Raw genomic sequence first — 27,468 nt, 5'->3', positions numbered from 1 at the left:
CTTTTTCACCCTCCCCCCCACAACCTTAGGTTCAAAAACACAAACATACCTGTATGTGCGGAGAATGACGTCATTTAGCGCGTTCTAGCAGCCAATAGCGTTTTTTTAATTTTAAACACATCCAGCAGAACAATGAACTGATGGTTCACACCATCACCCCCCCCCTCACCCGTCTACCTATAAGTGGCTGCATGTACATAACAAAGGGTGGCCTAATGGAATGCAAATATCCCCAGAACTGCCCCCTGGTGGAGACCAGGTGGAAAAAGTGTGGAATGAAAATGCTGGGACTCCTAGTGTTAAAAACTACATTCCCAGAGATTGATGCTATAGCTTTGAAATGGTACCAAACGATAGGTAATAACATTTTCATTTATCTGGTATAAAACACATAGACACTATGTACATTTCAACTATATAAAACATACATATTTTTGATGCTTGGAAAGGATGACATCGTATGATACATGACCAGTGTTGGGAACGTTACTTTAAAAAAGTAATTAGTTATAGTTACTCACTACTTGTTCAAAAACGTAACTGAGTTAGTAACTGAATTACTCTATAATACAAGTAACTCGTTACCAGGGAAAGTAACTATTTGCATTACAGTTTAAAAAAAGTTATATGCCAATGAATAAGGATTTTTTGAAAAAGCAGTTTTCACAGTCAGTTGAAATGAGTATTTATTGCACATCAACAGACCAGTGCAGGATAAAATCCTTTAAAACCCCAAATCTTTGTAAATAATAATAATAATAAAAAGCAAAAGTAAACAGTTACACTATATAAAGTGCATTTAAATCAAATATCAAATATATTTGTATAGCGCTTTTCACAACATATGTTGTCACAAAGCGCTTTACAGTATTTACAAAGTTAACAATACTATGGGTCCAAATCCCTTATGAGCAAGCCAAAGGCGACAGTGGCAAGGAAAAACTCCCTAGATGGTGGGGAATAGGAAGAAACCTTGGGAGGACCAAGACTCAAAAGGGAACCCATCGTCCATTGGGCGGCCCGTTTAACACACAAATTACACAAAAACAAATTATACAGACTAATACACAAGTTACAAATAAATCACACAATCAGGCTAAGTATAAGGTAACTAGAATGAAAGTTCTGGGTGCTGATATTGTCAATGTAAATGTCTTATGATGAACGCCAGGTTTTTCATTCCATGTCGGAGCGATGATACTGGTATTGTAGGCTCCAACTGCAGTGTTACTCCCCAAGTGAACCTCGGAGAAGAAAGATATGTGATGTGGTAAATATGTAACAGATTATTCAAAGGCCAAACTACATCTATTTACATATTTACATTGACATCTATCAAATTAAATTAAATTCTCTCAACCTGAAACAACTGGATTGTTCAGAACAGAAGTAAACTTAAGAATAAAACCTCTATTCTTAAATAAATCAAATACCCAGTCTGGTAAACATTCAGGAACTTCAAGTATTTTCTTAAATAATGTTTATATCGCCACCTTGAAAAATGATAATTTTTCTTCGGCTTGCTTCTGACTCGCTATTTCTGTCTCTTCTCCGTTTTTGTCGTGTCACTGGTGTGCTTTGGCGCGCGTGTAAAAAACACTGGCTCGGATTGGCTACCATAACGCTGCCTTAGCCTTGTTAAGTTAAACAGGTGTTACACCGAGGACTGTGACCTATCGAGATCTGTTACTCCTCACTAGCCTGGGCAGTGGTCCGCTCGCATTACTGTTAGTATATCAATATATAGTAACGCACCGCTTTTAATGACCAGTAACGTCAACGGCGTTGTAACGACAGGAAAAGTAATTAATTATATTATCCCGTTACTGACAAAATGACGCCGTTATCGCAACACTGTACTTGACTATCTCAAAAATGTTACTCTATTGTACATATATCACAATGATCACACATTACATTGAGAAATAGGTTTGAACCAACTAAGCTTTATATCTTAATTTAAGATTGTGAACTGCTGAGATCGTGGCATCTGTAAGACATCTGCACAGCGGGAAAGTGGTCAGCTATACAAGTGAACAGGACGAACCAACAGAGAAGAGAAGAAAGGTGGAGAAATCTCCTGCCACAAGGTGTTCCAGTCATGTGTATCTCATTGGGCAGCCCAGCTCCAGCATCAGTGGCTGTCAACTTCCTACTAATCGCCAGGTGTATCGCCATTCTGGAGTATGGCAAGGATTAAAACACTTACTAGACCAAATGCAGTCAATCACTCATTGCAGTTCCTTTCTCTTCCTCTGTTGTGTTGTCTCTTCTCTTGTTTTTGACTATTTTCCTGTATTTCTCATGGAGGATCATGAAGTGATTGACTGCATTTGGTCTAGTGTTTTAATCCTTGCCATACTCCAGAATGGCAAAACAACATCCAGTGTATCATGGGCTAGAGAACCTATTGTCACTGTACAAGCCAACCTAGAAAATCCTGAAGCTACTGGATTACTGAAGGTTTGCCTACCGCTTCAGACTCTGTGTCCCAGCGACAACAGAGGTCTACGAATGGCTGCTTTTGAACCGTCCCTTCACCAGTCGGTGTCTGTGACATGGCGGGCAGAAAGCCCCGCCTTTGTCGCTCTCTGGCAGTTTGTCCCGGAGAGCAACGATGCCGTCCACCCTCTGCTATGTCACAAAAGCCTGGTGACGCAGCTCCACCGGACCGTCAGCCACGTCGACCACGCGATGATGGCCTTGAACGCCGTCGGGTCCCAGACTCTCCTGGGAATTAAAGAAAGAGAAATACAGATATTTCTGTATCCTAATCGTCAGGACATCACCCCTCCTTCCCCTCTGTCTTGCCGGCAATCAGCAGGACCAAACATCACCCTTTATTATGTTAATTAACAGAGCAAGAATGAGGCAGCAGCTCTGTGGTGCACCCAGAAAGTCTAATACTACCGCTACTAATATCCTCTGTAAATATATAGCACATGTATTTGTTTGATACTCTCATTGGCTTTATTGGGTATTTTCTGTCTAGAATAGATTCAAACAATTTTTTCCCCAATTATTTAGCAGATAGATAGATAGATAGATAGATAGATAGATAGATAAATAGATAGATAGATAGATAGATAGATAGATAGAGAGAGAGAGAGACAGAGAGAGTACTTGGTGAAGCCAATTAGCACCGCCATGATAATGCTAATTTCCGGGTACCATTCGTATGGGATTTCCAATATAACATTAGCATGGAGCTAATTGTCGGCCGAGAGTGAAGTCAAATCTTTGATATATTATAATTTCTTTCATTTGATTATTAATGAAACTAATGGTATAAATAAAAAAGCGACCTTATTGATAGATGTTTGTACTTGGTGTTTTAGAAAGCCAATTAGCACCGCCATGATAATGCTAATTTCCGGGTAGCATTGGTATGGGATTTCCAATATAACATTAGCATGGAGCTAATTAGTCGGCCGAGAGTGAAGTCATATCTTTGATATATTATCATTTCCTTCATTTGATTATTAATGAAACGAATAGTATATTTTTTATTAAATTGAATTATCAAAGTATCTATACCTTATAAAGGATTAAATGTCCACCCCAAGAGGATTTGATGTCTTCAAATGTTTTTTTTTGTTTTAAGCATAATTGGTTGTCCTGTAGGTCAGTGGATAAGGTGTGTGGGCGACAGGCCACTCAGTGCAGGGTTCAAACCCCACTGTGACCTCCTGATCCTGGCTAATAGCCGGTATGCATCGGTTGAGGGGGGGACTGGCCCGAACCAAGCCAACGCTACAGGAAAACCATTTTCTTCATTACTACTAATGCTTTACATTAGACAAACAGCCTGCTCGCTCTTTGCTGTTTTAGAAAGCCAATTTGCACCGCCATGATAATGCTAATTTCCGATAGCATTCCTATGGGATTTCCTATATAACGTTAGCATCCAGCTAATTGTCGGCTGAGAGTCAAGTCAAATCTTTCATATATTATCATTTCCTTCATTTGATTATTAATATAAACTAATAGTATATTTTTTATTCAATTGAATTATCAATGTATCTTTACCTTATAAAGGATTAAATGTCCGCCCCAAGAGGATTTGATCATTTTTTATTATTATCAAACAGTGCTCCCTTCTCTACAAAGTACAACTATACACACATAATAAACATATAACAACATATTTAAAACTTGTAAATCCTGTAAAGCTGCTATGTGACAACATGTGTTGTGGAAAACCAAAATATATTTCATTGGATTTGATTTGATATTTACATTTTTTTTATTATGTACAACTATTTACTACAGGGCAGGTGGGGCGTTTGGCTCACTAGACCTGTTCAAAAAACTACTTTTTCATTAACACTAATCTTTGGAGGACAACTTTTATTTTTATGTAAGAATCAAAAGAAAACAATTCTGTAAAATACAGTACAGTAGTAATAAAAATAATTGGGGTTAGGTGGGCCATACAGCGAAAAGAGGAGGCGAGAAAAGAGGGTCCAGTGTTCAGTGTTCATGGTCAGCCACTGGTCAGTGTTCATCCACACCGTCCCCTCCAAAGCCCTCAATGTCTAAAATACAGTAAATAGTACAGGAAGAGGTGCCTTACACAATCACCAACTATAACAGCCTAAAATGTGGTTAGAAATGAGGGGGAGAGACAAGTAATTTTTTTTACCTTATTTTCAGTAGTTTTTAGCACTTTGAGTTGCATGTATGTATGAAAGGTGCTATACAAATAAAGATTATTTATCAGTGGTACCTCGAGATACGAGCTGCTCTATATATGAGCGATCCAAGATACGAGCACCGAGACGAGCAAAATTTCTGTTCGACACCCGAGTGCACGCTCGAGATACGAGCAATGAACCACTAGGAGGCAGTACAGTACTATATGGAAAAAAAGAAATAATTAATCAGCTCAAAGACACACTCAAACGCTTTTCTTTTTCACCCTCCCCCACAACCTTAGGTTCAAAAACACAAACATACCTGTATGTGCGGAGATGACGTCATTTAGCGCGTTCTAGCAGCCAATAGCGTTTTTTAAATTTTAAACACATCCAGCAGAACAATGAACTGATGGTTCACACCATCACCCCCCCCTCACCCGTCTACCTATAAGTGGCTGCATGTACATAACAAAGGGTGGCCTAATGGAATGCAAATATCCCCAGAACTGCCCCCTGGTGGAGACCAGGTAGAAAAAGTGTGGAATGAAAATGCTGGGACTCCTAGTGTTAAAACTACATTCCCAGAGATTGATGCTATGGCTTTGAAATTGGTACCAAACGATAGGTAATAACATTTTCATTTATCTGGTATAAAACACATAGACACTATGTACATTTCAACTATATTTAATGCAAAAACATACATATTTTTGATGCTTGGAAAGGATGACATCTTATGATACATGACCAGTGTTGGGAACGTTACTTTAAAAAAAGTAATTAGTTATAGTTACTCACTACTTGTTCAAAAACGTAACTGAGTTAGTAACTGAATTACTCTATAATACAAGTAACTCGTTACCAGGAAAGTAACTATTTGCATTACAGTTATAAAAAAAGTTATATGCCAATGAATAAGGATTTTTTGAAAAAGCAGAGTACTCACAGTCAGTTGAAATGAGTATTTATTGCACATCAACAGACCAGTGCAGGATAAAATCCTTTAAAACCCCAAATCTTTGTAAATAATAATAATAATAAAAGCAAAAGTAAACAGTTACACTATATAAAGTGCATTTAAATCAAAATATCAAATATATTTGTATAGCGCTTTTCACAACATATGTTGTCACAAAGCGCTTTACAGTATTTACAAAGTTAACAATACTATGGGTCCAAATCCCTTATGAGCAAGCCAAAGGCGACAGTGGCAAGGAAAAACTCCCTAGATGGTGGGGAATAGGAAGAAACCTTGGGAGGACCAAGACTCAAAAGGGAACCCATCCTCCATTGGGCGGCTCCGTTAACACACAAATTACACAAAAACAAATTATACAGACTAATACACAAGTTACAAATAAATCACACAATCAGGCTAAGTATAAGGTAACTAGAATGAAAGTTCTGGGTGCTGATATTGTCAATGTAAATGTCTTATGATGAAACGCCAGGTTTTCATTCCATGTCGGAGCGATGATACTGGAATTGTAGGCTCCAACTGCAGTGTTACTCCCCAAGTGAACCTCGGAGAAGAAAGATATGTGATGTGGTAAATATGTAACAGATTATTCAAAGGCCAAACTACATCTATTTACATATTTACATTGACATCTATCAAATTAAATTAAATTCTCTCAACCTGAAACAACTGGATTGTTCAGAACAGAAGTAAACTTAAGAATAAAACCTCTATTCTTAAATAAATCAAATACCCAGTCTGGTAGACATTCAGGAACTTCAAGTATTTTCTTAAATAATGTTTATATCGCCACCTTGAAAATGATAATTTTTCTTCGGCTTGCTTCTGACTCGCTATTTCTGTCTCTTCTCCGTTTTTGTCGTGTCACTGGTGTGCTTTGGCGCGCGTGTAAAAACACTGGCTCGGATTGGCTACCATAACGCTGCCTTAGCCTTGTTAAGTTAAACAGGTGTTACACCGAGGACTGTGACCTATCGAGATCTGTTACTCCTCACTAGCCTGGGCAGGTGGTCCGCTCGCATTACTGTTAGTATATCAATATATAGTAACGCACCGCTTTTAATGACCAGTAACGTCAACGGCGTTGTAACGACAGGAAAAGTAATTAATTATATTATCCCGTTACTGACAAAATGACGCCGTTATCGCAACACTGTACATGACTATCTCATAAATGTTACTCTATTGTACATATATCACAATGATCACACATTACATTGAGAAATAGGTTTGAACCAACTAAGCTTTATAATCTTAATTTAAGATTGTGAACTGCTGAGATCGTGGCATCTGTAAGACATCTGCACAGCGGGAAAGTGGTCAGCGATACAAGTGAACAGGACGAACCAACAGAGAAGAGAAGAAAGGTGGAAAAATCTCCTGCCACAAGGTGTTCCGGTCATGTGTATCTCATTGGGCAGCCCAGCTCCAGCATCAGTGGCTGTCAACTTCCTACTAATCGCCAGGTGTATCGCCATTCTGGAGTATGGCAAGGATTAAAACACTTACTAGACCAAATGCAGTCAATCACTCATTGCAGTTCCTTTCTCTTCCTCTGTTGTGTTGTCTCTTCTCTTGTTTTTGACTATTTTCCTGTATTTCTCATGGAGGATCATGAAGTGATTGACTGCATTTGGTCTAGTGTTTTAATCCTTGCCATACTCCAGAATGGCAAAACAACATCCAGTGTATCATGGGCTAGAGAACTATTGTCACTGTACAAGCCAACCTAGAAAATCCTGAAGCTACTGGATTACTGAAGGTTTGCCTACCGCTTCAGACTCTGTGTCCCAGCGACAACAGAGGTCTACGAATGGCTGCTTTTGAACGTCCCTTCACCAGTCGGTGTCTGTGACATGGCGGGCAGAAAGCCCCGCCTTTGTCGCTCTCTGGCAGTTTTGTCCCGGAGAGCAACGATGCCGTCCACCCTCTGCTATGTCACAAAAGCCTGGTGACGCAGCTCCACCGGACCGTCAGCCACGTCGACCACGCGATGATGGCCTTTGAACGCTGTCGGGTCCCAGACTCTCCTGGGAATTAAAGAAAGAGAAATACAGATATTTCTGTATCCTAATCGTCAGGACATCACCCCTCCTTCCCCTCTGTCTTGCCAGCAATCAGCAGGACCAAACATCACCCTTATTATGTTAATTAACAGAGCAAGAATGAGGCAGCAGCTCTGTGGTGCACCCAGAAAGTCTAATACTACCGCTACTAATATCCTCTGTAAATATATATCACATGTAACTCTCATTGGCTTTATTGGGTATTTTCTGTCTAGAATAGATTCAAACAATTTTTTCCCCAATTATTTAGCAGATAGATAGATAGATAGATAGATAGATAGATAGATAGATAGATAGATAGATAGATAGATAGATAGAGAGAGAGAGAGAGAGACAGAGAGAGTACTTGGTGAAGCCAATTAGCACCGCCATGATAATGCTAATTTCCGGTAGCATTGGTATGGGATTTCCAATATAACATTAGCATGGAGCTAATTGTCGGCCGAGAGTGAAGTCAAATCTTTGATATATTATCATTTCTTTCATTTGATTATTAATGAAACTAATGGTATAAATAAAAAAGCGACCTTATTGATAGATGTTGTACTTGGTGTTTTAGAAAGCCAATTAGCACCGCCATGATAATGCTAATTTGCGGTAGCATTGGTATGGGATTTCCAATATAACATTAGCATGGAGCTAATTGTGGGCCGAGAGTGAAGTCAAATGTTTGATATATTATCATTTCCTTCATTTGATTATTAATGAAACGAATAGTATATTTTTTATTAAATTGAATTATCAATGTATCTTTACCTTATAAAGGATTAAATGTCCACCCCAAGAGGATTTGATGTCTTCAAATGTATTTTTTGTTTTAAGCATAATTGGTTGTCCTGTAGGTCAGTGGATAAGGTGTTGGGCGACAGGCCACTCAGTGCAGGGTTCAAACCCCACTGTGACCTCCTGATCCTGGCTAATAGCCGGTATGCATCGGTTGAGGGGGGACTGGCCCGAACCAAGCCAACGCTACAGGAAAACCTTTTCTTCATTACTACTAATGCTTTACATTAGACAAACAGCCTGCTCGCTCTTTGCTGTTTTAGAAAGCCAATTTGCACCGCCATGATAATGCTAATTTCCGATAGCATTCCTATGGGATTTCCTATATAACGTTAGCATCCAGCTAATTGTCGGCTGAGAGTCAAGTCAAATCTTTCATATATTATCATTTCCTTCATTTGATTATTAATATAAACTAATAGTATATTTTTTATTCAATTGAATTATCAATGTATCTTTACCTTATAAAGGATTAAATGTCCGCCCCAAGAGGATTTGATCATTTTTTATTATTATCAAACAGTGCTCCTTCACTACAAGTACAACTATACACACATAATAAACATATAACAACATATTTAAAACTTGTAAATCCTGTAAAGCTGCTTTGTGACAACATGTGTTGTGGAAAACCAAAATATATTTCATTGGATTTGATTTGATATTTACATTTTTTTTATTATGTACAACTATTTACTACAGGGCAGGTGGGGCGTTTGGCTCACTAGACCTGTTCAAAAAACTACTTTTTCATTAACACTAATCTTTGGAGGACAACTTTTATTTTTATGTAAGAATCAAAAGAAAACAATTCTGTAAAATACAGTACAGTAGTAATAAAAATAATTGGGGTTAGGTGGGCCATACAGCGAAAAGAGGAGGCGAGAAAAGAGGGTCAGTGTTCAGTGTTCATCAGGGTTCCCACACCTTGGTTAACATAAAATTCAAGGACCTTTCAATGACTTTCCAGATCCAACTTCCTCAAATTCAAGGACTGCACCTGCCAGCATTTACCTACTCTTACCCCTGAATATGTTATCAAAAAACGATGTTAATACAACGCAAATTCAAAAGACTGAATGTCATTTCAAGCCATGCATCCTGAAATTTTTTGTGCATGACATTAAGCGCTGATTCTACGAAAACTTCACTCACACTCAACATGACTGGCAAGTTAGCGATGCACATCTGAGATGACGACATTCACGTAAAATGGCTATAGTTGTTGAAGGATCAACAACTACCTACAGGAAATACTTGCTTTCGGTGCTGAACAAACAAACAAATTTCTCTACAGGAGAATGACCAAACTTTGCCAAGTAAAAGTCAGCATAAGCCCTGTGCAAAATAATGACATGTTGACAGTAGACAAATAATAATAATAATAACAATAATACACATATGCATATACACATACAGTACATACATAAAACAGAGGAGCAAAGCCATATAATGAGATCAAGGACCGTCAAGGACGGCTGTCTTTTATGCCTGTTTTCAAAAACTTTCCAGGGCCTTGAACTTATTTTTTCAGATTCACAAACTTTCAAGGATTTCAAGGACCCGTGGGAACCCTGAAGGTAGCTCTGCGGGACTTGAGGGACATTGGTTTGTCATCAGGGGCTAATCTCCGGGAAGAAGCAGTGGCCGTGTTTATTTTGCCGAGTCTACCATGCATCAGTCAGCTAGCGGCGGCTAAACGCTTGCAGCTTTCACCTCAGCTGCCTAGGGAGGGGGGGACATGGGGGCCTATCTTCTCAATCACATGGTTTAAGGAGCGAGCCCCCTGGAAAAGATGATGCGCAACTAACCGTCTACTGACAATTCTCTGGAGCGCCCCAGGTCACTCTTGTTTCCCACCAGGATGACGGGGATGTTTTCCGACTGGTGCGCCCAGCGAAGCTGTATGCGCAGCTCCGAAGCCTTCTCAAAGCTGGACTTGTCCGTCACCGAGTTTACAATGATGTAGGCGTCGCCCATCCACATGCACTGATCCTTCAGCCACTGGCTGTTATCCTGTGGAATGGCACCCGGTTAATACAAAAGGCGCAGAACGCTCTGTGGCGTATCACCAATCCTGTGGTTTTAGGTGGTTGTTATCAGCGAGTGACTCGCTCACCTGTTCCCATATGTCCTACAAAAGCAGATTTGTCTCTTCTTCGTTGACGATGATTGACCTATCATATGTGTTTCCTGATGGGAAGAAGGAAGTAAGAAATAAGAACATTTATTCTGAAGTACTCAGCATCTCTTATCACAGTACCAGAGTCACCTATCCCAGTATCTAGACAGTAGGATTTTGACAAATCATCCATCAATCTGAGCCCTGACCGTGGAGTTTTCCTTTAGAGCCAGTGTATTAATCTTTTACACCCACTCTGCCTGGTGTTTGACTACAACTACCTAAGCTCTATTTGAGTAATGGGTGCAGCTGTGGCTGGCTGGAAATAGCAGAAATCAATACACCTTTACCTGCTCTCCCATATGACCCATTACACTGTCTGTTAGTCAGACCAGATTGTGAGGTCCTTGAATTAGCTTAATCCCATGTCCTTGGAACATGTTCTACTAAAAAGCAAGCATTATCTCGCAACAACAAAAGTGCCCACATTGGCACCAAGACTTTACCTGTCTCCTCTGAGTCGTGACTGTCCTCAACTCCACACAGTAAAAAATGGAGTGTTAATACTTCAGAGTTAACTTATTTAAATCCAGAATGAGTACTTTTTACACTATGTAGTGTAAATGCAATCTAAAGGTGGAGTTAAAACCAAGTGTTAAATTCATAAAATGTACAATGAAAACCTTTACTCTTCAGAGTGTAAAATTCGCGCCTGAATGCTGAATGTGGTCTATTTGGTGCTGCTTCGAGCTTCAAGCTGCAAAACTAGTAAGTACTGTGTTTTTCTGTGTTTCGAACAACAAATTGTAGCGTTTCTTTTCTATAAGAGATGAAGTTAGCTTTCCGTTTAGTGATGCTGAAATGTGAGAGTTTAATTACCAGTTAGCTCTAAATTTTAGTTGGTTGCTTGGAAGTTAGCATAAACAATTCGGAGCTTAGGCTACTTACTATATAGACCTATAGATTGTCAGTTGGTATGAGTTTAGTTTTGTAATTGTTTGTCAAGGAATAAAAAATACACATTTGATTAATATTTCCGAGTTTCTTCATTTTTATTGTCGACTCAAACATAAAAAGTAAGCAAATGTAAGCTATATTTGCTTGTTCAAGAGTCATATCGAGGACATACAACCAGTTATCATCCTCCAATAAATGTACAGTAATCCCTCATTTATCCGAATGATAACCGAAAATCGTAAAGAAGTATATATACACTATATTAAGGCTTTATAAACCCTCCCCACACGTTTATGCTACATAAAATTTGCGGGTTTGTTCTGTAGTCACTTGCGTTTAATCTAGCACTGGTAAGGCACACCGTATTCAGGTTGTGTTGAGGGAGTGATGACCTAGGTTGAACGGTGTATGAAAAAGGTCAGAACAAGGGAGTTGAGTGCATGTATAACTTCTCTTTCTCTCTAAAAGTGTTGGAAAGATTATGCAAAACCTGCGTGGCATTCTTACTCCCGCCGACACGCTACCATATATATATTTTCCGCCGATCGAATTCATTAATATCTTATGAAAACCAGCGAAGCCACTGAAGCGTGAAGCATCGAAGGATCACTGTACTTTACTTATAATCTCGCTGTGCTGTTCCTCATTACGTGGGGTAGCAGTTAGTGCAGGTGCCACCTTAAACTCTTAAATGTTAAATTTTCGTTGGTTTAATTGTTACTCATTGTTTTTTTTTCTACAGATTCAACATGTTAGTACGTGTTCGGTTTGGGGGAGAGCAAAAATATGTTAAGCTCCCCGAACTCACATTTGAGGCTTTCTTGAAAGAAGGTGTGTCAATGAAGTTTCTACAGTTTTATATGTCTAAAATCAAGGCTCCATATGATACTGCCGTCTTTTTCTTGCATCAGTATTGTTTTTAAAACTATAGGTTAATTAAAATAAGTGTGCTCGTTTTGTGAATTAAATGTTTGTATTTTTTTACAGTGCATTCCAAATTTAACATACCAGAGGATAGACTGCCAGACATCAAGGTGTATGACCAATCAGACACAGAAATTGATGCTGAAGTCTTTGAAGACATTGCAAAGGAGTCACCTGGAACTTTTCGAGTCACTCTAGCTAATGAAGAACTTGGTAATCATGCATCATTACTACTACAACTAAAATGTTATTATAAAGTGGAACAGCTACTATAAAACCAAGTACTTTGATACAGGTTTTCTTTATGTCTGTATTGTACTTTTTTTAAATCCATGTCATTTTACTGAATGTTTCTGTTATGTTTATATTTTAGAATTCACAGGCGCCTCTCAGTCATCCTCATCATCTGTAAGATCTGATGACACCATTATTCTAACCGTAACTTCCTGTGACCCGGATGCAGAAGCAGCCACTGGCGAAAGTAGCCAAGCTAAAAGACCATGTCGAATAAACTGTGAGGCAAAAGCGGTAGGTATTTAATTTAATTTTATTTTATTTTTTGGATGGGGATTGTTTTTGAGCTAATTATTTTCCAATTTTACTTCCAATCCAAAGTTGATTGAAAAAATCCTAGCATCGAAACCTGGTGGTGAACGAATTATGCAAGAGTATGCAAAAACCAAAACCTTGACAGATCCCACCAGAAGACAGATGATAAATATACTTGCCGCTGAGATGACAGAAACACATGGGTAAGCACGGACATATGTTTATGGTGAAGAAATTTTGTCTTTTCTATTTAGTAATCATTTTTATTTTTGAAGTTAAATTTGCTTGATTGAGTTTATATACCTTCCCTACAGGACATCTCCTCCGAAGAGTGTTAGGGTGATGTATGCACAGGGAATAGTTGGGCTGTTTCCTTATCTGGAGGATCCATATTCCCAACATGGATATGTAAGTAAAAGTGCAATATTAATCACATATTCACACTTTCATGTGTAAATATATTAATGTATTCAGCCATTCTGTGCAACTTTAGAATATTTTTCACAATTTTTCATAATCTGTGATGCAACTTCTCTTTTTTAAAATAGTTTGGCAACTATTATCTCATTGTTTTAAAGTGTACAGATATTTTTCATTTCTCTCAATTCACATGCTTAAAATATTTGTACTAAATGAAATAGAGGTTTATTGCCGCTTTTGTTTTGTTGCTTAGGTTTCCCAAACGTCATTCCACTTTTGCCACCTTGAATATTTTGTAAAAGATGCAGTTATGCATTAATTTTTATTTATTTAGGAACATTACTATGATCCAGAAAGTGGATCTGGATATCTGGCTTGGCGATTGAAGACCATACAAAGAAAAACAGCAGAAGAAAGAGGTGCCACAGGATGCAAATCGCCCAAAAGTAAGTTCAATAATGAATAATATATTAATGATTAATATAAGATTATAAGCTGAGAACTGTGCATTCAAGAGGCTATCACATTGTTTTGTCTGAAGTTGGTGGACCAGGTTGTGGCCGACAACCCTTCACCAGTGATGAAGTGCCAACTGATGAGGACATGGAAGCAGCCATTGCTGTTTTGAGATACTCTGCTGATGAAGGCACTGTCCGTTCCAAGATGAAAACTACCTTCTCTTATCGCCAAGCAATGATTAAAGATGCAAACAAATCAGCAGATGTCTTTTCTGTCTTCCCACGGTTCCTGGACACACCAGGACTGGTATTTAAATTATTTTAATCACTACATTGCAGAGATCACTCATGAAATCGTGTTTGTTTTTATTTTAGTTTGTTTGTGTTTGTTGCATTTCAGATAGAGCAAGACTTCAGACTTCTGTTTGGTGAGGTAACATCTAACAAGTTCCTGGAAAGGTGGCCAACAACCTTTAAAAGAAAAATAATGGAGGAAAGCCATGGACTTGTAGCAACCTCTGTTCTACTGGATTTATTGCAAAATGCTGAGTCTGCTAATGAAGATGAGCATGGTATGTGTGCTATTGTATCTTGACATTAATATTTCTTGTAGGTACACAATTTATTTTTGTAATGGTGCAGGTTTTTTGTTGATGTCTCATTTTAATGTAATTGTGATATTATGTCAACTTGACAATTCTTTACTGATCAGTAGCCTGGGACAGTGACATGTCTGCAATCATGCTGTTGTTGCATCTATTACCACCATCTGCACAAGGAAAAAAACGCCCCGGAAAGATGTCTGCATCTCAAGCTGTAGATCAGCTCATCAGATTTCAAAAGGTAAGTTGTTATTACAACACTAATGTAATGCACACTGCAAGGATATTTGAAATAATAAACTGGTCATATAACATTTCAATTTGTTTCCATTATAGGTTGGAACCAGTGTGCAGCAGCACCTAGACACCATCAAAGTAAGCTGTCAGCCCTATCTGCTTGCCCTGGGACCCACAAAGAACAACATTCACGCCTACTTCATTGTGATCGACAAATATGCACTTCCATGCAAGGCAACAGCTTCAGTCGGAGCTTTTGACGAACTCTTTAAGGCACATTTCGTCTTCGGTACGTCTTACAGTTCTTGCCTGAACAACTTTTTCACTTTTGTCCAAACAACTATCTACAACATTGACATGGGTGAAACAAAGGAGACTCCTCGAGTTGCAGAGTTAAGAGCCAGAATGTTGCATTAAACAAAAGTTAAAATATGAGGTGTTTCCTTTGTAAAAGTGACCATGGAAGTCCGAACAGCTTGGTCAAACATCTTAAGGTTATTCATGGACTCTGTACGGGAAGGACACTTTATCTTAAATGTGGTCAAGTGGGATGTTCACGTTCTTTTGGTAGCTTTTCTGGTTTCAGAAAGCATCTTAACAAGTGCCATGTAAACAGTTTATTAGATATTGAACAGATTGGTGATTTTGCAAGTTCTCAAAGTGACCTCAACATTTGTAATGCCATAGATGATGTGTCAGCTGAAAATGTAGAGTCCGAGTCAGGGCTGTCTTCTTTTCCTGACCTTGTTAATAGCTGTGCATCTGTAATAGCTGATCTGAAGACAGCAGGAGTTAGTCAAAGTTTAGTGAATTCCGTTGTAATTTCTATGGAGGATATTGTCCAAGATATTCATCAACATGCTAAAGAAAAGGTGATTAAGGTTGTCTGTAATGATGACAGACAACCTGAAATGTGCAAAAAGATTGAAGCATGTTTTGATGAGATAGAGAATCCTTTCATGGTTCTAAATTCTGAATACAAGCAATCTAAATTTTTAACAGACAAGTGGGAAACTGTAGAACCAGTTGAATGTGTAATTGGCTCAAGATTTGACACAAGACTAAACAAAAAAACTGGAACATATGATCAAAAAGTAGTTCAAGACAAATTCATGTATGTTCCAATTTTGTCTACTTTGCAGTTAATATTTAAAAGCCAGTATGCCCCAGAAATGTTGCAAACAACATGTCCCAACAGCTCAAAACTTGGAGATATTTGTGATGGATCTTTTTTTAAAAGTCACCCTCTGTTCTCAATAGAAAGACACACTCTTCAAATCCAAATTTTCTATGATGATTTTGAGGTGGCAAACCCTCTTGGTTCCAAGCGAGGTATTCATAAATTGGGTGGTATATATTTTACTTTGCGAAACTTCTCTCCAAAATGGAATTCTTGTCTAGCTAATATACACTTGTGTGCCTTGTTTCATGTTCAGGATCTTAAAAGGTATGGTTTTAATGCAATTCTTGCTCCTGTTGTTCAAGACATTAAAATTTTGGAGTGTGATGGTATTGACATTCCATTTTATGGTGGTCATATTCGTGGCAGTGTTGTACAAGTTACTGGTGATAATCTGGCTTTACATTGTTTGTTTGGTCTGGTGGAGTCCTTCAATGCAAGGTACTGCTGCAGGTTTTGTTTAGCAGAAAAACATGACTTTCAAACTGAATTTTCTGAAGATTCTCCTAAGATAGTACTGCGCACAAAAGAAATTCACAATGCTCACTGTCAAGAGATGACAATGAATCCATCACTTCCTCATGTTTTTGGTGTAAAGAGTTCATGTTTGCTGAACTCATTGCAGTATTTTCACACAACTGAGAACTTCTCAGTTGATGTGATGCATGATGTGTTAGAAGGGGTTGCCCAGTACGAATTAAAGTTGTTATTTGTCTATTTGAAGGAAAGACATATAACATCAGGAGAACTGTATTTACGAATACAAAGTTTTGATTATGGATTCATGGAAAAAAATAATAGACCAGCAACTTTAAATTTATGTGAAAGTTCTAATGATCTGGGCTTGAATGCAGTGCAGTCATGGTGCTTACTCAGGAATGTTCCTCTCATCTTTGGAGATTTGTTAACTTCCACCGACAAACACTGGGAACTTCTTCTTCTATTACTCCAGATTGTTAACATTGTTTTCTCACCCAAGTTATCTCAAGGTCTGAGCGTTTATTTGAAGCACTTAATTGTGGAACATCATAAGCTGTTCAAGCAGTTGTTTCCTCAGAAAAAACTTTTACCAAAACACCATTTTCTTATCCATTACCCTCGCTGCATCCAAAAAATTGGACCTGTCCTTCATAGTTGGTGTATGCGGTATGAGGGCAAACATAATTTTTTTAAAAAACAACTTAAATCATTTAAAAACATTACCAAAACATTGGCAAAAAAACATCAAAATCACATGGCAAACAGTTGGCAGTCCTCAACAACATTTAGACGTTTAGACATGGGTCCAGGAAAAATGGTGTCTTTGAATGTGGTAAAAGGAGGTTCTGGAATTGCCACGGAAATGCAGGTGCCCAGTAGCACTCAGGTTTTGAAAGTGAGTTGGGCTAAATATCATGGGTTTGTTTATCGCCCAAACTTGGTTATCTGTGGTAAAGTCGAATCTGAAATGCCTCTGTTTTATATAATTGATTCTGTTCTGATAGTACATGAAAGATTGTTGCTGCTCACTGTGCCTTTAATTACTGTAGCTTTTCGAGAACATTTCCATGCATTTGAAGTGAATAAGTCAAAACATGATTTTTGTTTTTTTCATGTTGATAGCCTGTGTTATCATAGGCCTTTTGACATACAAAGGTCATATGAAACAGATGACACCGCACTGTTGATTGTCCCATATTGTTTTCTTTGGTAAATTAGTAATTTTTCATTTGGTCACTGATGTATTTATTTTAAGTTATTTTAGTATCCAATGGCACAGGATAAGCAATGTTTGCACATGTTTGTGCAGTGTTTTATTATGTCATTAAATGCTGCATTACTTTCATCTTCAATCAATCAAGGTTTATTTGTATCTTTGAGTTTATTTGGATCTTGAGTTATTGTTTTTTGTTTTTGTGACGCTGGGCGGCGACAGACGGACGAGACACAGAATCCGTATTTCGTCTTGACAGACGTCACTTTTATTTTTACAATTATTGCGCAATCGGCGCACGAATAATAAACAGGTACACACAACGTGTAGACTTAGACAACGACGAGCACAGGACACTGCGCGAGCGCACATTAAATAGACAAATCACATTAACCCCACGTGATTACGAGACGATTCACAGGTGAGACGGATTATCACATGACATAGCCATCACCACGGAATATCCACAGACGCAGACGATGCACGTAGACTACGTAAACACACGCCCAAAAGGGAGGGGCCGGGGTCCTCAACGTGACAGTTTTTAGAAGATAATTACAGTAATGGGCAATTTGATCCAATTATTACAATTAAATGTAGCAAATACTAAATGCAACTCCATTAAGGTTAAATGCAATTACACAATAAAGTGTAAATATTTTACCTTTTTTAGAGTTAAAGTAACTCTGATATAATGTTATTATATTGCTCTATCCGTGTTATTAAATCACAGTGTTAAATATTTCAACACATGTTGGAGTTAATATTAACTCTATTTTTAGTTAAATTTACTCTGAAAATCTAACACTGTCTATAGAGTGAAGTTAACACTGTTTTGGAGTGGGACCAAATGTTATCTGAAACGGAGTTAAATTCAACTCTGTAGGTGTTAATTTAACACTTCATTTTTTACTGTGCACCAAATATCCTCGCCAGACTCGACTTCCCTACGTTGAGCTCGCCAAGAAGCACAACCTTGTAGGTGTGTCCATGGGAGTCGCTCCCGGAGGAGATGACAGAGTCGGATGAATCAGACACGCAGCTGTCACGGTGCTGCTCCCCGGGACCGTAGGAGGTGCAGCGCGTGAGTGTGGAGAGCTCGGCGCTCTGCACTGAGGGCATGGTGGAGCAGAACTCGCGGTGGTCCACTGGTATGCTCCTCCGGTGTAAACTCTGCAGGTTGAAGGGAGGAAAGGGTATACTTCCTCTCCTTTTATCCATGTTCCGCAACTTGTCTCCTTTGTTCAAAGTCATGATTATAATATAAGCAGTTTGTTAATATTGTTTGTCCCACTAAGTAGACAGCCCATATTAGCCTACATTAAATACACTTATTTATTGTTTCTGTTCTGACATATCCCAGCTGCCAATATCTATAAACATAGCAGTTTTTTACAGATAAACATGCCAAACCTGCCTATTTAAAATATATAAACTTAGATGTATATTTGTCCAATGTCTTCTTTCCAACGTCTGAACTCCAATGGTCAAGAAAAATCCGTTTGGTATAGCTCCTTTCGTTTCTCTTCTACAGTGCGGTTCGGTTATGATCAGAGATGAGACGGAGCCCCTTATTTATTGCCCGGTAGGATCGCTGGCGTCAAAAAATAATCAGAAAAAAACAGCAGATTGTTCAGATTTAATGTTAATAAAAATAAAAGATGTTTTAATAAATATATAAAAAGTTCTTACCTCTGGTGTCATGACCTCTGAAACGAAGGATGTTCTTTTTAAACTTGATCGGTCATATTTTAGGACTGCAAAAGTCTTCTCAATGATGGCTTCAGTCTAAAAAAAATATGAAATAAGCACAATATTCAGTAATTAAATTGCTGGAGCTCTTAAAAAAAGGTAAGCTCTACTAAAATGACAAAATAGTGTATTATAATAGCGTATAATAAGAGTATTTAATTAGCTCACTATTTTACACCTTGGTCCATGAACATGTTCCTGGTTTAAAACATGGACCTTCAAGTGTTTTAAAGGGCTTGTTGATAAAGTAGGTGTACTTGTAGCCGGGTAAACTATGTGCAAGACAGGTATCCAAAGTATCCAAGACCAGGACAAAGAAAAACAATATGTCAGGCTAATATCTAAACATGTCTTTGGACTTTACCCATGTTTTAATACAAATATTTACCTGGTTTTCTTCAAAGACAGAAATGTTTCCATCTCTGAGCCTTTTCATTTTCAGGTCAAAAGTGGGGTTTTCAAGCAGGAACATTCTATTGGACCTCAATCTTCTGGACTGCAGGTCTTTTTCTAGTGTCTGCAAACAGAAAAAAACATAATTTTATTAGTGAATTTGTGAAGTGTAATGATGCTTATTGATGTAAATACACCGCACAACATAACATTAGACTTCTTTTCCTGCTGATTATTGGGTGGTATTCCAGATTTTAAATTTTAGTTCAGAAATTGAGTGCTGAAGAAGATTTCCTTTACTGTAACTCACTATTTTTTTAGTCAGTGTAAGACTGTTTTTCTATTGTGGTTTAATATAAATTACCATTGGTGTTACCATGTTTGCCATTAATTAATGAATCTATGGCAGCCCATAGCAGTATTATTTGACCTATTCAATGTTTGGTGAGTGTGACATATTTCTTTGACATTACAGGTACTCAAGAGTATTTGATGCTGCGCTACTGATCACATTAAGTACTTTCATTTATTTTAGTAAGTACATTTATTGAATCATAACAGTCAAGTTTGCAATTATGTTTTCTTGTCAGATATGTGCATATCAGTGTAACTGCTCAGTTGCCTATGTGAGACACGTGAAAATTCACAGAAATATGCACAATTTAAAACTGCAGTGTTGTATCCCTAATTGCAAAAGGACCTTTCGAAAATGTCACCCAGCTTCTGATGGCTCATTTCTCAGAGAACACCACAGGACTAGTTCTTCATGCAGATCTAAGTTTCCATTGAAAAAATACACTCTACACATGTGTGTGTTGTGTGTGTGTATGTATGTCATGTGTCAATTTATCAAGGGTTCACACACAAGGTTGTAATTTGCTGTATTTCAAAAGAATTTGACAGGAATTTTTTTGTCATGTTTCAGGTGGAACAGCAGGACACTGTATTCAGCGCTGGATGGTCAGCCTTGAGGGCCATGTAATATGTGAGGGGATGCAACCCACCTTCTTGACAGGGCTTGCTGCCTTATTTTCTATCTTCTACATCTTCAATCTCGAATACCAAGAAGAGGCCTCATGCACTCTTGAATTCATCCAAAGGTTAGGTATTTTCACTAAAACATGTGTTTCTTATCTCTTTAATGGTATACTATTGTGAACAAAACATTTTCTGCTTTTTGTTGTGTTGTTAATGTAAGTGAGTTACACAAATTGAGTTTTACACTGTCTGAAGAGACACTATTATTTTTCAGGCGCTTCATTGGTATAAACCCTGAGTGAGGCACCAAGGCTGGACGGGGCAAAGACTTGTCCAAAAAAACTGGCAAAGCCACCAGCAAAAAGATGACAACAGTCAACCCACATGTATCCACTCTGCTGAGAAGACTGATGGACTTTCACTGGGACTTCATTTAAAATGGTGAGATTATTCAGTCCCATTGCACACACACACACACACACACACACACACACACACACACACACACACACACACACACACAAAGACACCAGCTTGTCTCATTGCTTTAATTCTTTTTCCCTCACAACTTTTCTCTCTCTCTCTTACAGGGTAGAAAGTCTGAATTGCTGTTATTCACGCACCTCACCTGGTCCCTCAACACAAGCTCCATAACAAAGCCCAGCAGCGTCTCTACTTCCTGTAGACTGAGGAAAGCACACCTTCCACCTCCCATCCTCACCATGTTCTACAGAGGGACTGTAGAGAGCATCCTGAGCGCCTGCATTACCGTCTGGTTCAGGAGCTGCAACATCTCGGAGCCCAAGACCCTACAGCGGATAGTGAGGATAGCCGAGAAGATCATTGGTGTCTCTCTCCCCTCCATCAGTGACATCTACACCACACGCTGCATCCGCAAAGTCACCAGCATTGTGGAAGACCCAACCCACCCATCACACGGTCTCTTCACTCTGATGCCGTCCGGCAAAAGATACAGGAGCATCCGAGCCTCCACCTCCAGACTCTGTAATAGCTTTGTTCACCAGGCAGTCAGGCTCCTCAACTCCCAGACACAGAACTGACACACACCAACACTGATCTGACCCCACACACGCACAAAAAGACTGCACTGAACCCCCCACCAGAAATAGTTGCTGCTCTCCCACAGGACCTATTAACTACCTCAGAACCACTGTGTTCATGTATGTTCCATATGATACAGTATATCACTCATCTCAGACACCACTTAGACCACATTGCACTGTACCAGCTCTTTACACCATTATGTCTCAATTGTCTCTGGCCTGTTGTATTTATTGTAATGTTTTGCTGTGAGATTGCCCTATGCTGCACATTTTGCACAGTCTTGAATTGCTACCCTGCCGCACTTTATGTTGTCTGTTGTACTGTCAATTTGTGTTACACCATGGTTGCGGAGGAACGAAATTTCGTCACACTGTGTACCTGCACTCTGATGTAATGACAATAAAAAGCCACTTGACTTGAAGTTTGTCTGGATTGTTCCTGTTGTTTCATTATCGGAACTGTTATGTTGTGACTAGTTTCATGTCAACATTTCCAAGTCTGAATGCCTTGTTCTTTTATTGCACTATTTTCAGTCAAAGGGTTGTGTTGTTTTTTTGTTTGTTTTTTTTTTTTACAAAGAAGGCACTATTTGAATGTAGAGAATTTAAATTATGTTAAAATAAAAGGCAAAGTGCATTAAGAAGCTGTGTTTTTTTCACATTGCAATTACATACTGCTAAATTCACAAATCACATTCTGTTGTAGTTTGTAGATTTTGTTGTAGTTTTGTAGAGTACTACTATTATTATCATAACTATAATTATAAATGTCAGTTATGGAAGCAGTGGTGTATTATTATTATGGTTACTATTAATACTTTTACTACTATTATTGTCACGGTGAGGCGGCCCTCTACCGGCCGCCTCTGTCCACAGCGGCTGTTGTTGTTGCTGTTGTTTGGTGACGTCATGTGCGTCCCTCAGGTGGGCAGAGCCCGTGATCCGTCTCACCTGAGGGTCGTTTGTTTGCCTATATATGTCTTGTCTTTGTACCAGATGACCGCTGGTCATTATATCCTTAATTTGGGGATATTGCACGGGTTTTAGGTTTGCACACTTTCTATTAAACCATCCTTTTTCCCTGAGACTTGGTGTGATCGCTTCCTTTTAGTTGCTCACCCCCGCCCGTCACAGAATGACCAGCCACCCTTCGGAAGCCGCCGAGTCTCTTTTTCTTTCTCCTTCGTTCGTGGTCATGTCTCGTGGTAAGTGTTTGTCTGCGTGGTGTTTTGTGAAGAGTTCCGCCTTGCTTTTGTGTTGTGTTTGTGGCACGGCGTGGACCAGGGCTGTCTGCCCTGGGAAAACTCTTCCTGTCTGTTGTTTGTTAGTTTGTTTGAAGAGCTCCGCCGTGTCTGTGTTTGTGGCACGGCGAGGACCAGGGCGTCTTCCCTGGAAAGGCTCTTCATGTTTTGTGTTGGTTAAAACGTGTGTTCATGTCGACGAATGTGTGGATCAGTGTGCGTGCTCGTTATGTTTAATGTTACATGTTTTGTGTGTGACGCGGTCGCCGCTCGTCACTGTCGCCTCGCTCCCCGTGTGTCTTGTGTTAAATGTGGGGAGCGACTGCGACTCTGAGCGGCGCGCGTCACTGTGTGTTTATGTCGAGTGCGCATGTGTAGGTCCCGTCTGTCTGTTTGTGCACCGTTTTTGTTTGCTTGTCTAGTCTTTGCATGTGTGTTGTGTCCTAGCGTGTTGTCAACTGTTTGCGTGTAATTCCACGCATGCTCCTCCCCGTGAATGTGTGTTTGGGGGGGACCGGCTGTGGTCCCGTGCCATGGGGTGTGGCATGGAGGGCGTCGCTCCTGAAGGAGGCCCTGAATAGGGTAGGGCGCGTTTGTGGTGTGTGTGTGTGTGTGTGTGTGTGTGTGTGTGTGCGCGTGCTGTTCTCTGTGCAGGTGCTTCTCCTTGGCGGTGTTCCTGGACCTTGTGGGGGTCTCCACCTGGCAGGAGCCCTCTTGTGTTGTGGGGTGACCGGAGCCCGGTCATGAAGAGCCCCTCCCTAGAGGGCTGGGGCCCCCGGATGTTTGGGGACCATGGGGCTCCGGTCTGAAAAGCTCCTGCTGAGGAGGGAGATCCTCCCTCCTGCCCGGGGTGACCAGGAGGCCCTTGGGGCTGCTCCCTAGCCCGCGTTGGGGGTGCTCTGGGCGTCCACCTTGCGAGGAGAGGCCCCGGGAGGGGTTGGCTTCCCAGGAGGCTGGGGTGACCCCTAGCAGAAGGCAGGGGTCAGCTCTGGGAGGAGGTAGGTCCAGGAGGTGAAGTAGCCACGCCTTGGAGAGGTAGCCTGCACACACACACACATACACGAGGGACAAGAGAGGAGCTGTAGCCCCTCGTCCTCACACCTGTGGGGCTCACCGGCTGAAGGCCGGTTAGGGCGTGAGGGCCCTGTGACCGACTGGGGCGTGGTTTTGTGTTAACGGCCCGGTCGGTCCAGGGTCCCGCCCGGGGAGGCGAGCTGAGTAATGAGTGTTTTTGTGTTTCAGCTCCCGGACTCAGGAGGTGTCCATGCCTGTCCCTGCCTTCCTGCCCCTTCGTGTTTTGTGTGCAGCCGCTGTGTGCCACACACCCAGTGGAGGGGAGTGCGGCTTGGTGGGGGGGGTCTGTCACGGTGAGGCGGCCCTCTACCGGCCGCCTCTGTCCACAGCGGCTGTTGTTGTTGTTGTTGTTGTTTGGTGACGTCATGTGCGTCCCTCAGGTATGCAGAGCCCGTGATCCGTCTCACCTGAGGGTCGTTTGTTTGCCTATATATGTCTTGTCTTTGTACCAGTTGACCGCTGCTCATTATATCCTTAATTTGGAGATATTGCACGGGTTTTAGGTTTGCACACTTTCTATTAAACCATCAGTTTTCCCTGAGACTTGGCGTGATCGCTTCCTTTTAGTTGCTCACCCCCGCCCGTCACAATTATTATCATAACTATTATTATAAACTGTTATGGAAGCAGTGGTGGATAATGTAATTGTAATGACAATATAGCCATTATTTTACTTTATTATTATTCTACTTTACAATGTTATTTTATTATATTTTACCATTGTATGTACCTTATGCTTTGGCAATACAAATGTACATATTTGTCATGCCAATAAAGCGCCATTGAATTGGATTGAATTGGATTAGAATGTGGAACATAACACTTCTTACACTGCCCTGATGTCATAATAATGACACATATGAGGATCATTCCATGTACACTATAATTTCAGATCAGATTGTGTAGTGTGACGCAACTGACCATGTTTGCCAAAATGAAGTGTCTCTGGTGTTGGTGTGCAGGGGGAATCCAGGACGAGTCAACAGACACAGACATGAACAAGGAGTCCAGAAGAGAAATCAAACTAAAAGCTAAAAGAAAAGCAAAAGAGGAGACAGAAAACATCATTCCCTTGAGTGAGTGAATGAGTACAATGTTAACAACTTATTTTGTGGCATGTATAGGGACTTATTTAAGGTATTTTTCTTTGAACACAGTTCAGTAAAGCTTAGTATCAGTAAGGTTCATGTAAATGGTTTATTCACTGTGTATCTTTATGCTTGTAGCAGTACTGAAAGTCTTTCCCTTTAGAAAATCATTAATAAATTGCAATAATTAGAATTCACAGGAAACAAACACAGTTACATGTTACTCCTAGGTAGCGTTAAGTAACTTTGGAGTTCATTATTATGGGTCAGGGGCTGTACTGTGATACTGATCACATCACCCTGGTAAAACCTCTATTAATGTCAATACCAGAAAAACAAGCATCAACACAGCTCAACTGAAAAACATTCATCTGACATTCTCATGTAAAATTGATTAGTGTATGTTGAAGAAATTTTTTTTTGTTGTTGCAGAAGCTCCTGTGACCGATGATCTGGATAAGATGATCGATGATCTCTTCCACTTTCTCCAGGACTATTCTTCTGACCTTCCACCTCTAGGTGATCAAGAGACATTCATACAAAATCCCATACTGAAAACACATTTGCTAATTTACTGACATCAACTTGTTCAATACTTATTAATATCAATACCATAGAAGTTTACATTAACACATCAGCATCAGTACGATTCATGTAAATGGTTTATTCACTGTGTATCTTTATGCTTGTAGCAGTACTGGAAGTCTTTTCCTTTTGAAAATCATTAATAAATTGCAATAATCAGAATTCACAGGAAACAAACACAGTTACTCCTAGGTAGCGTTACGTAACTTTGGAGTTTATTGCTAGAGCCATTAAGTGAAAAATAAGAGAAAAAGAAACAGAAAATAGGTCTGTTCTATAGGATTTCTCTTTTCTTTCTATTTTTGTTGTTATTTTTGTCTGTTTTGTTCTTGTCTTTGTTCTTTTTTGTATTTCTCTGTAAAGCATCCTTGGGTACTTTGAAAGGCGCTATATAAGTGGAAATTATTATTATTATTATTATTATGGGTCAGGGGCTGTACTGTGATACTGATCACATCACCCTGGTAAAACCCCTATTAATGTCAATACCAGAAAAACAAGCATAAAAACAGCTCAAATTAAAAACATTCATCTGACATTCTCATGTAAAATTAGAGTATGTTGAAAAAAAAAATTTTGTTGTTGCAGAAACACCTGTTCTGGACTTTTCTTCTCATCTTCCACCTCTAGGTGATCAAGAAACATTCATACAAAAAACACATTTGCTAATTTACTGAAGTTTACATTAACACAGATCAGCTGAAAAATATTCACCTGTTATTACCACACAATATTTAATAAGGGCTTCTTGAAAAAAATTTTTTTGCAGAAGGAACTATGAAATATGTGTTCTCGACATCTGTCAGGAACCCTCACAGGCTCCCTTGGACAAGACTGAGGTCTCTTGCACCCTGCATGTAGGTGACCAAGAGACATTCATACAGAATCCTATGCTGATTACACGTTTGCTAATTTACTGACATCAACCTGTTCAATAGCTAGTAATATAAATAAGAGAGACTCTTACATTTACAGAAATCAGCTGAAAAATATTAACCTGTTATTACCATTTAATATTTAATAAGGGCGTGTTGAAAAAAAATCTTTTTTTTTGCAGAAGGAACTTTGAAAGGAACTCTCAACGAGTCCTGTCAGGAGATCTTGCAACTCACCTCTAGCCTGTTCCTGTGTCTTCATGTTGTTGTTGTTGTTGTGGTGTTTGTCCCTCAGGTGGGCGGAGCCCGCGATCCGTCTCACAGTCTTGTTGTTGTTGTTGTTGTGGTGTTTGTCCCTCAAGTTGGCGGAGCCCGTGATCCGTCTCACAGTCGTGTTTTTGTTGTTGTTGTGGTGTTTGTCCCTCAGGTGGGCGGAGCCCGCGATCCGTCTCACCTGAGGGTCGTTTGTTTGTCTATGTATGTCTTGTCTTTGTACCAGTTGACCGCTGGTTATTATACCCTTAATTTTGAACAAGTCACGGGTTTTTGGTTTACGCACTTATTCTATTAAACCATACATTTTCCCTAAGACTTGGCGTGATCGTTTCCTTTTTGTTTCACTCACCCTGCCCGTCACACATGCAAGTCTGTCAACATCGACTTTTCATCATCAGTTTAGGCTCCCATAATCCCTCATGTTCTGTTTTTACAATATAAAATATACAAATATATGCCTGTTCAGTTGTCTAGTCCGTGGGGTTAGTGTTGAAAACACAGCTTGTGGTCTTAGCAGCCTAGGAGGAGGCCG

At 39.6% G+C, this 27,468-nt stretch overlaps 1 protein-coding gene and 2 long non-coding RNA genes across 4 annotated transcripts; all 3 read left to right on the top strand.

Moving 5' to 3' along the window:
* Positions 1-11,169: 11,169 nt before the first annotated feature.
* LOC143504547 (uncharacterized) lies at positions 11,170-14,415 on the top strand (the record flags this gene model as incomplete). The annotated part of the gene is made up of 9 exons (XM_076995951.1): positions 11,170-11,358; positions 12,290-12,378; positions 12,535-12,684; positions 12,845-12,999; positions 13,087-13,223; positions 13,335-13,428; positions 13,775-13,886; positions 13,982-14,205; positions 14,299-14,415. Coding segments are annotated over exons 2-9 (1,071 nt in total), but the record flags the coding sequence as incomplete, so codon positions are not given.
* A 3-nt stretch (positions 14,416-14,418) lies between these two features.
* LOC143504561 (uncharacterized) lies at positions 14,419-17,641 on the top strand. Of its 2 annotated transcripts, none has more exons than XR_013127591.1 (3): positions 14,419-14,470; positions 14,614-14,741; positions 14,837-17,641. It is a non-coding gene; the product is annotated as an uncharacterized LOC143504561 (long non-coding RNA). The 2 variants fall into 2 exon arrangements; XR_013127592.1 differs by having other exon boundaries at positions 14,436-14,470; positions 14,611-14,741.
* A 3,134-nt stretch (positions 17,642-20,775) lies between these two features.
* Positions 20,776-22,200, top strand: LOC143504562 (uncharacterized). Its single transcript, XR_013127593.1, has 3 exons — positions 20,776-20,855; positions 21,008-21,174; positions 21,324-22,200. It is a non-coding gene; the product is annotated as an uncharacterized LOC143504562 (long non-coding RNA).
* Positions 22,201-27,468: the final 5,268 nt, after the last annotated feature.

This window comes from Brachyhypopomus gauderio, unplaced genomic scaffold (genome assembly GCF_052324685.1).
Source record: "Brachyhypopomus gauderio isolate BG-103 unplaced genomic scaffold, BGAUD_0.2 sc298, whole genome shotgun sequence".
In the NCBI taxonomy this organism is placed as follows: domain Eukaryota; kingdom Metazoa; phylum Chordata; class Actinopteri; order Gymnotiformes; family Hypopomidae; genus Brachyhypopomus; species Brachyhypopomus gauderio.
Note: the sequence above shows the minus strand (reverse complement) of the source record. Positions and strands in the feature narration are given on the sequence as shown.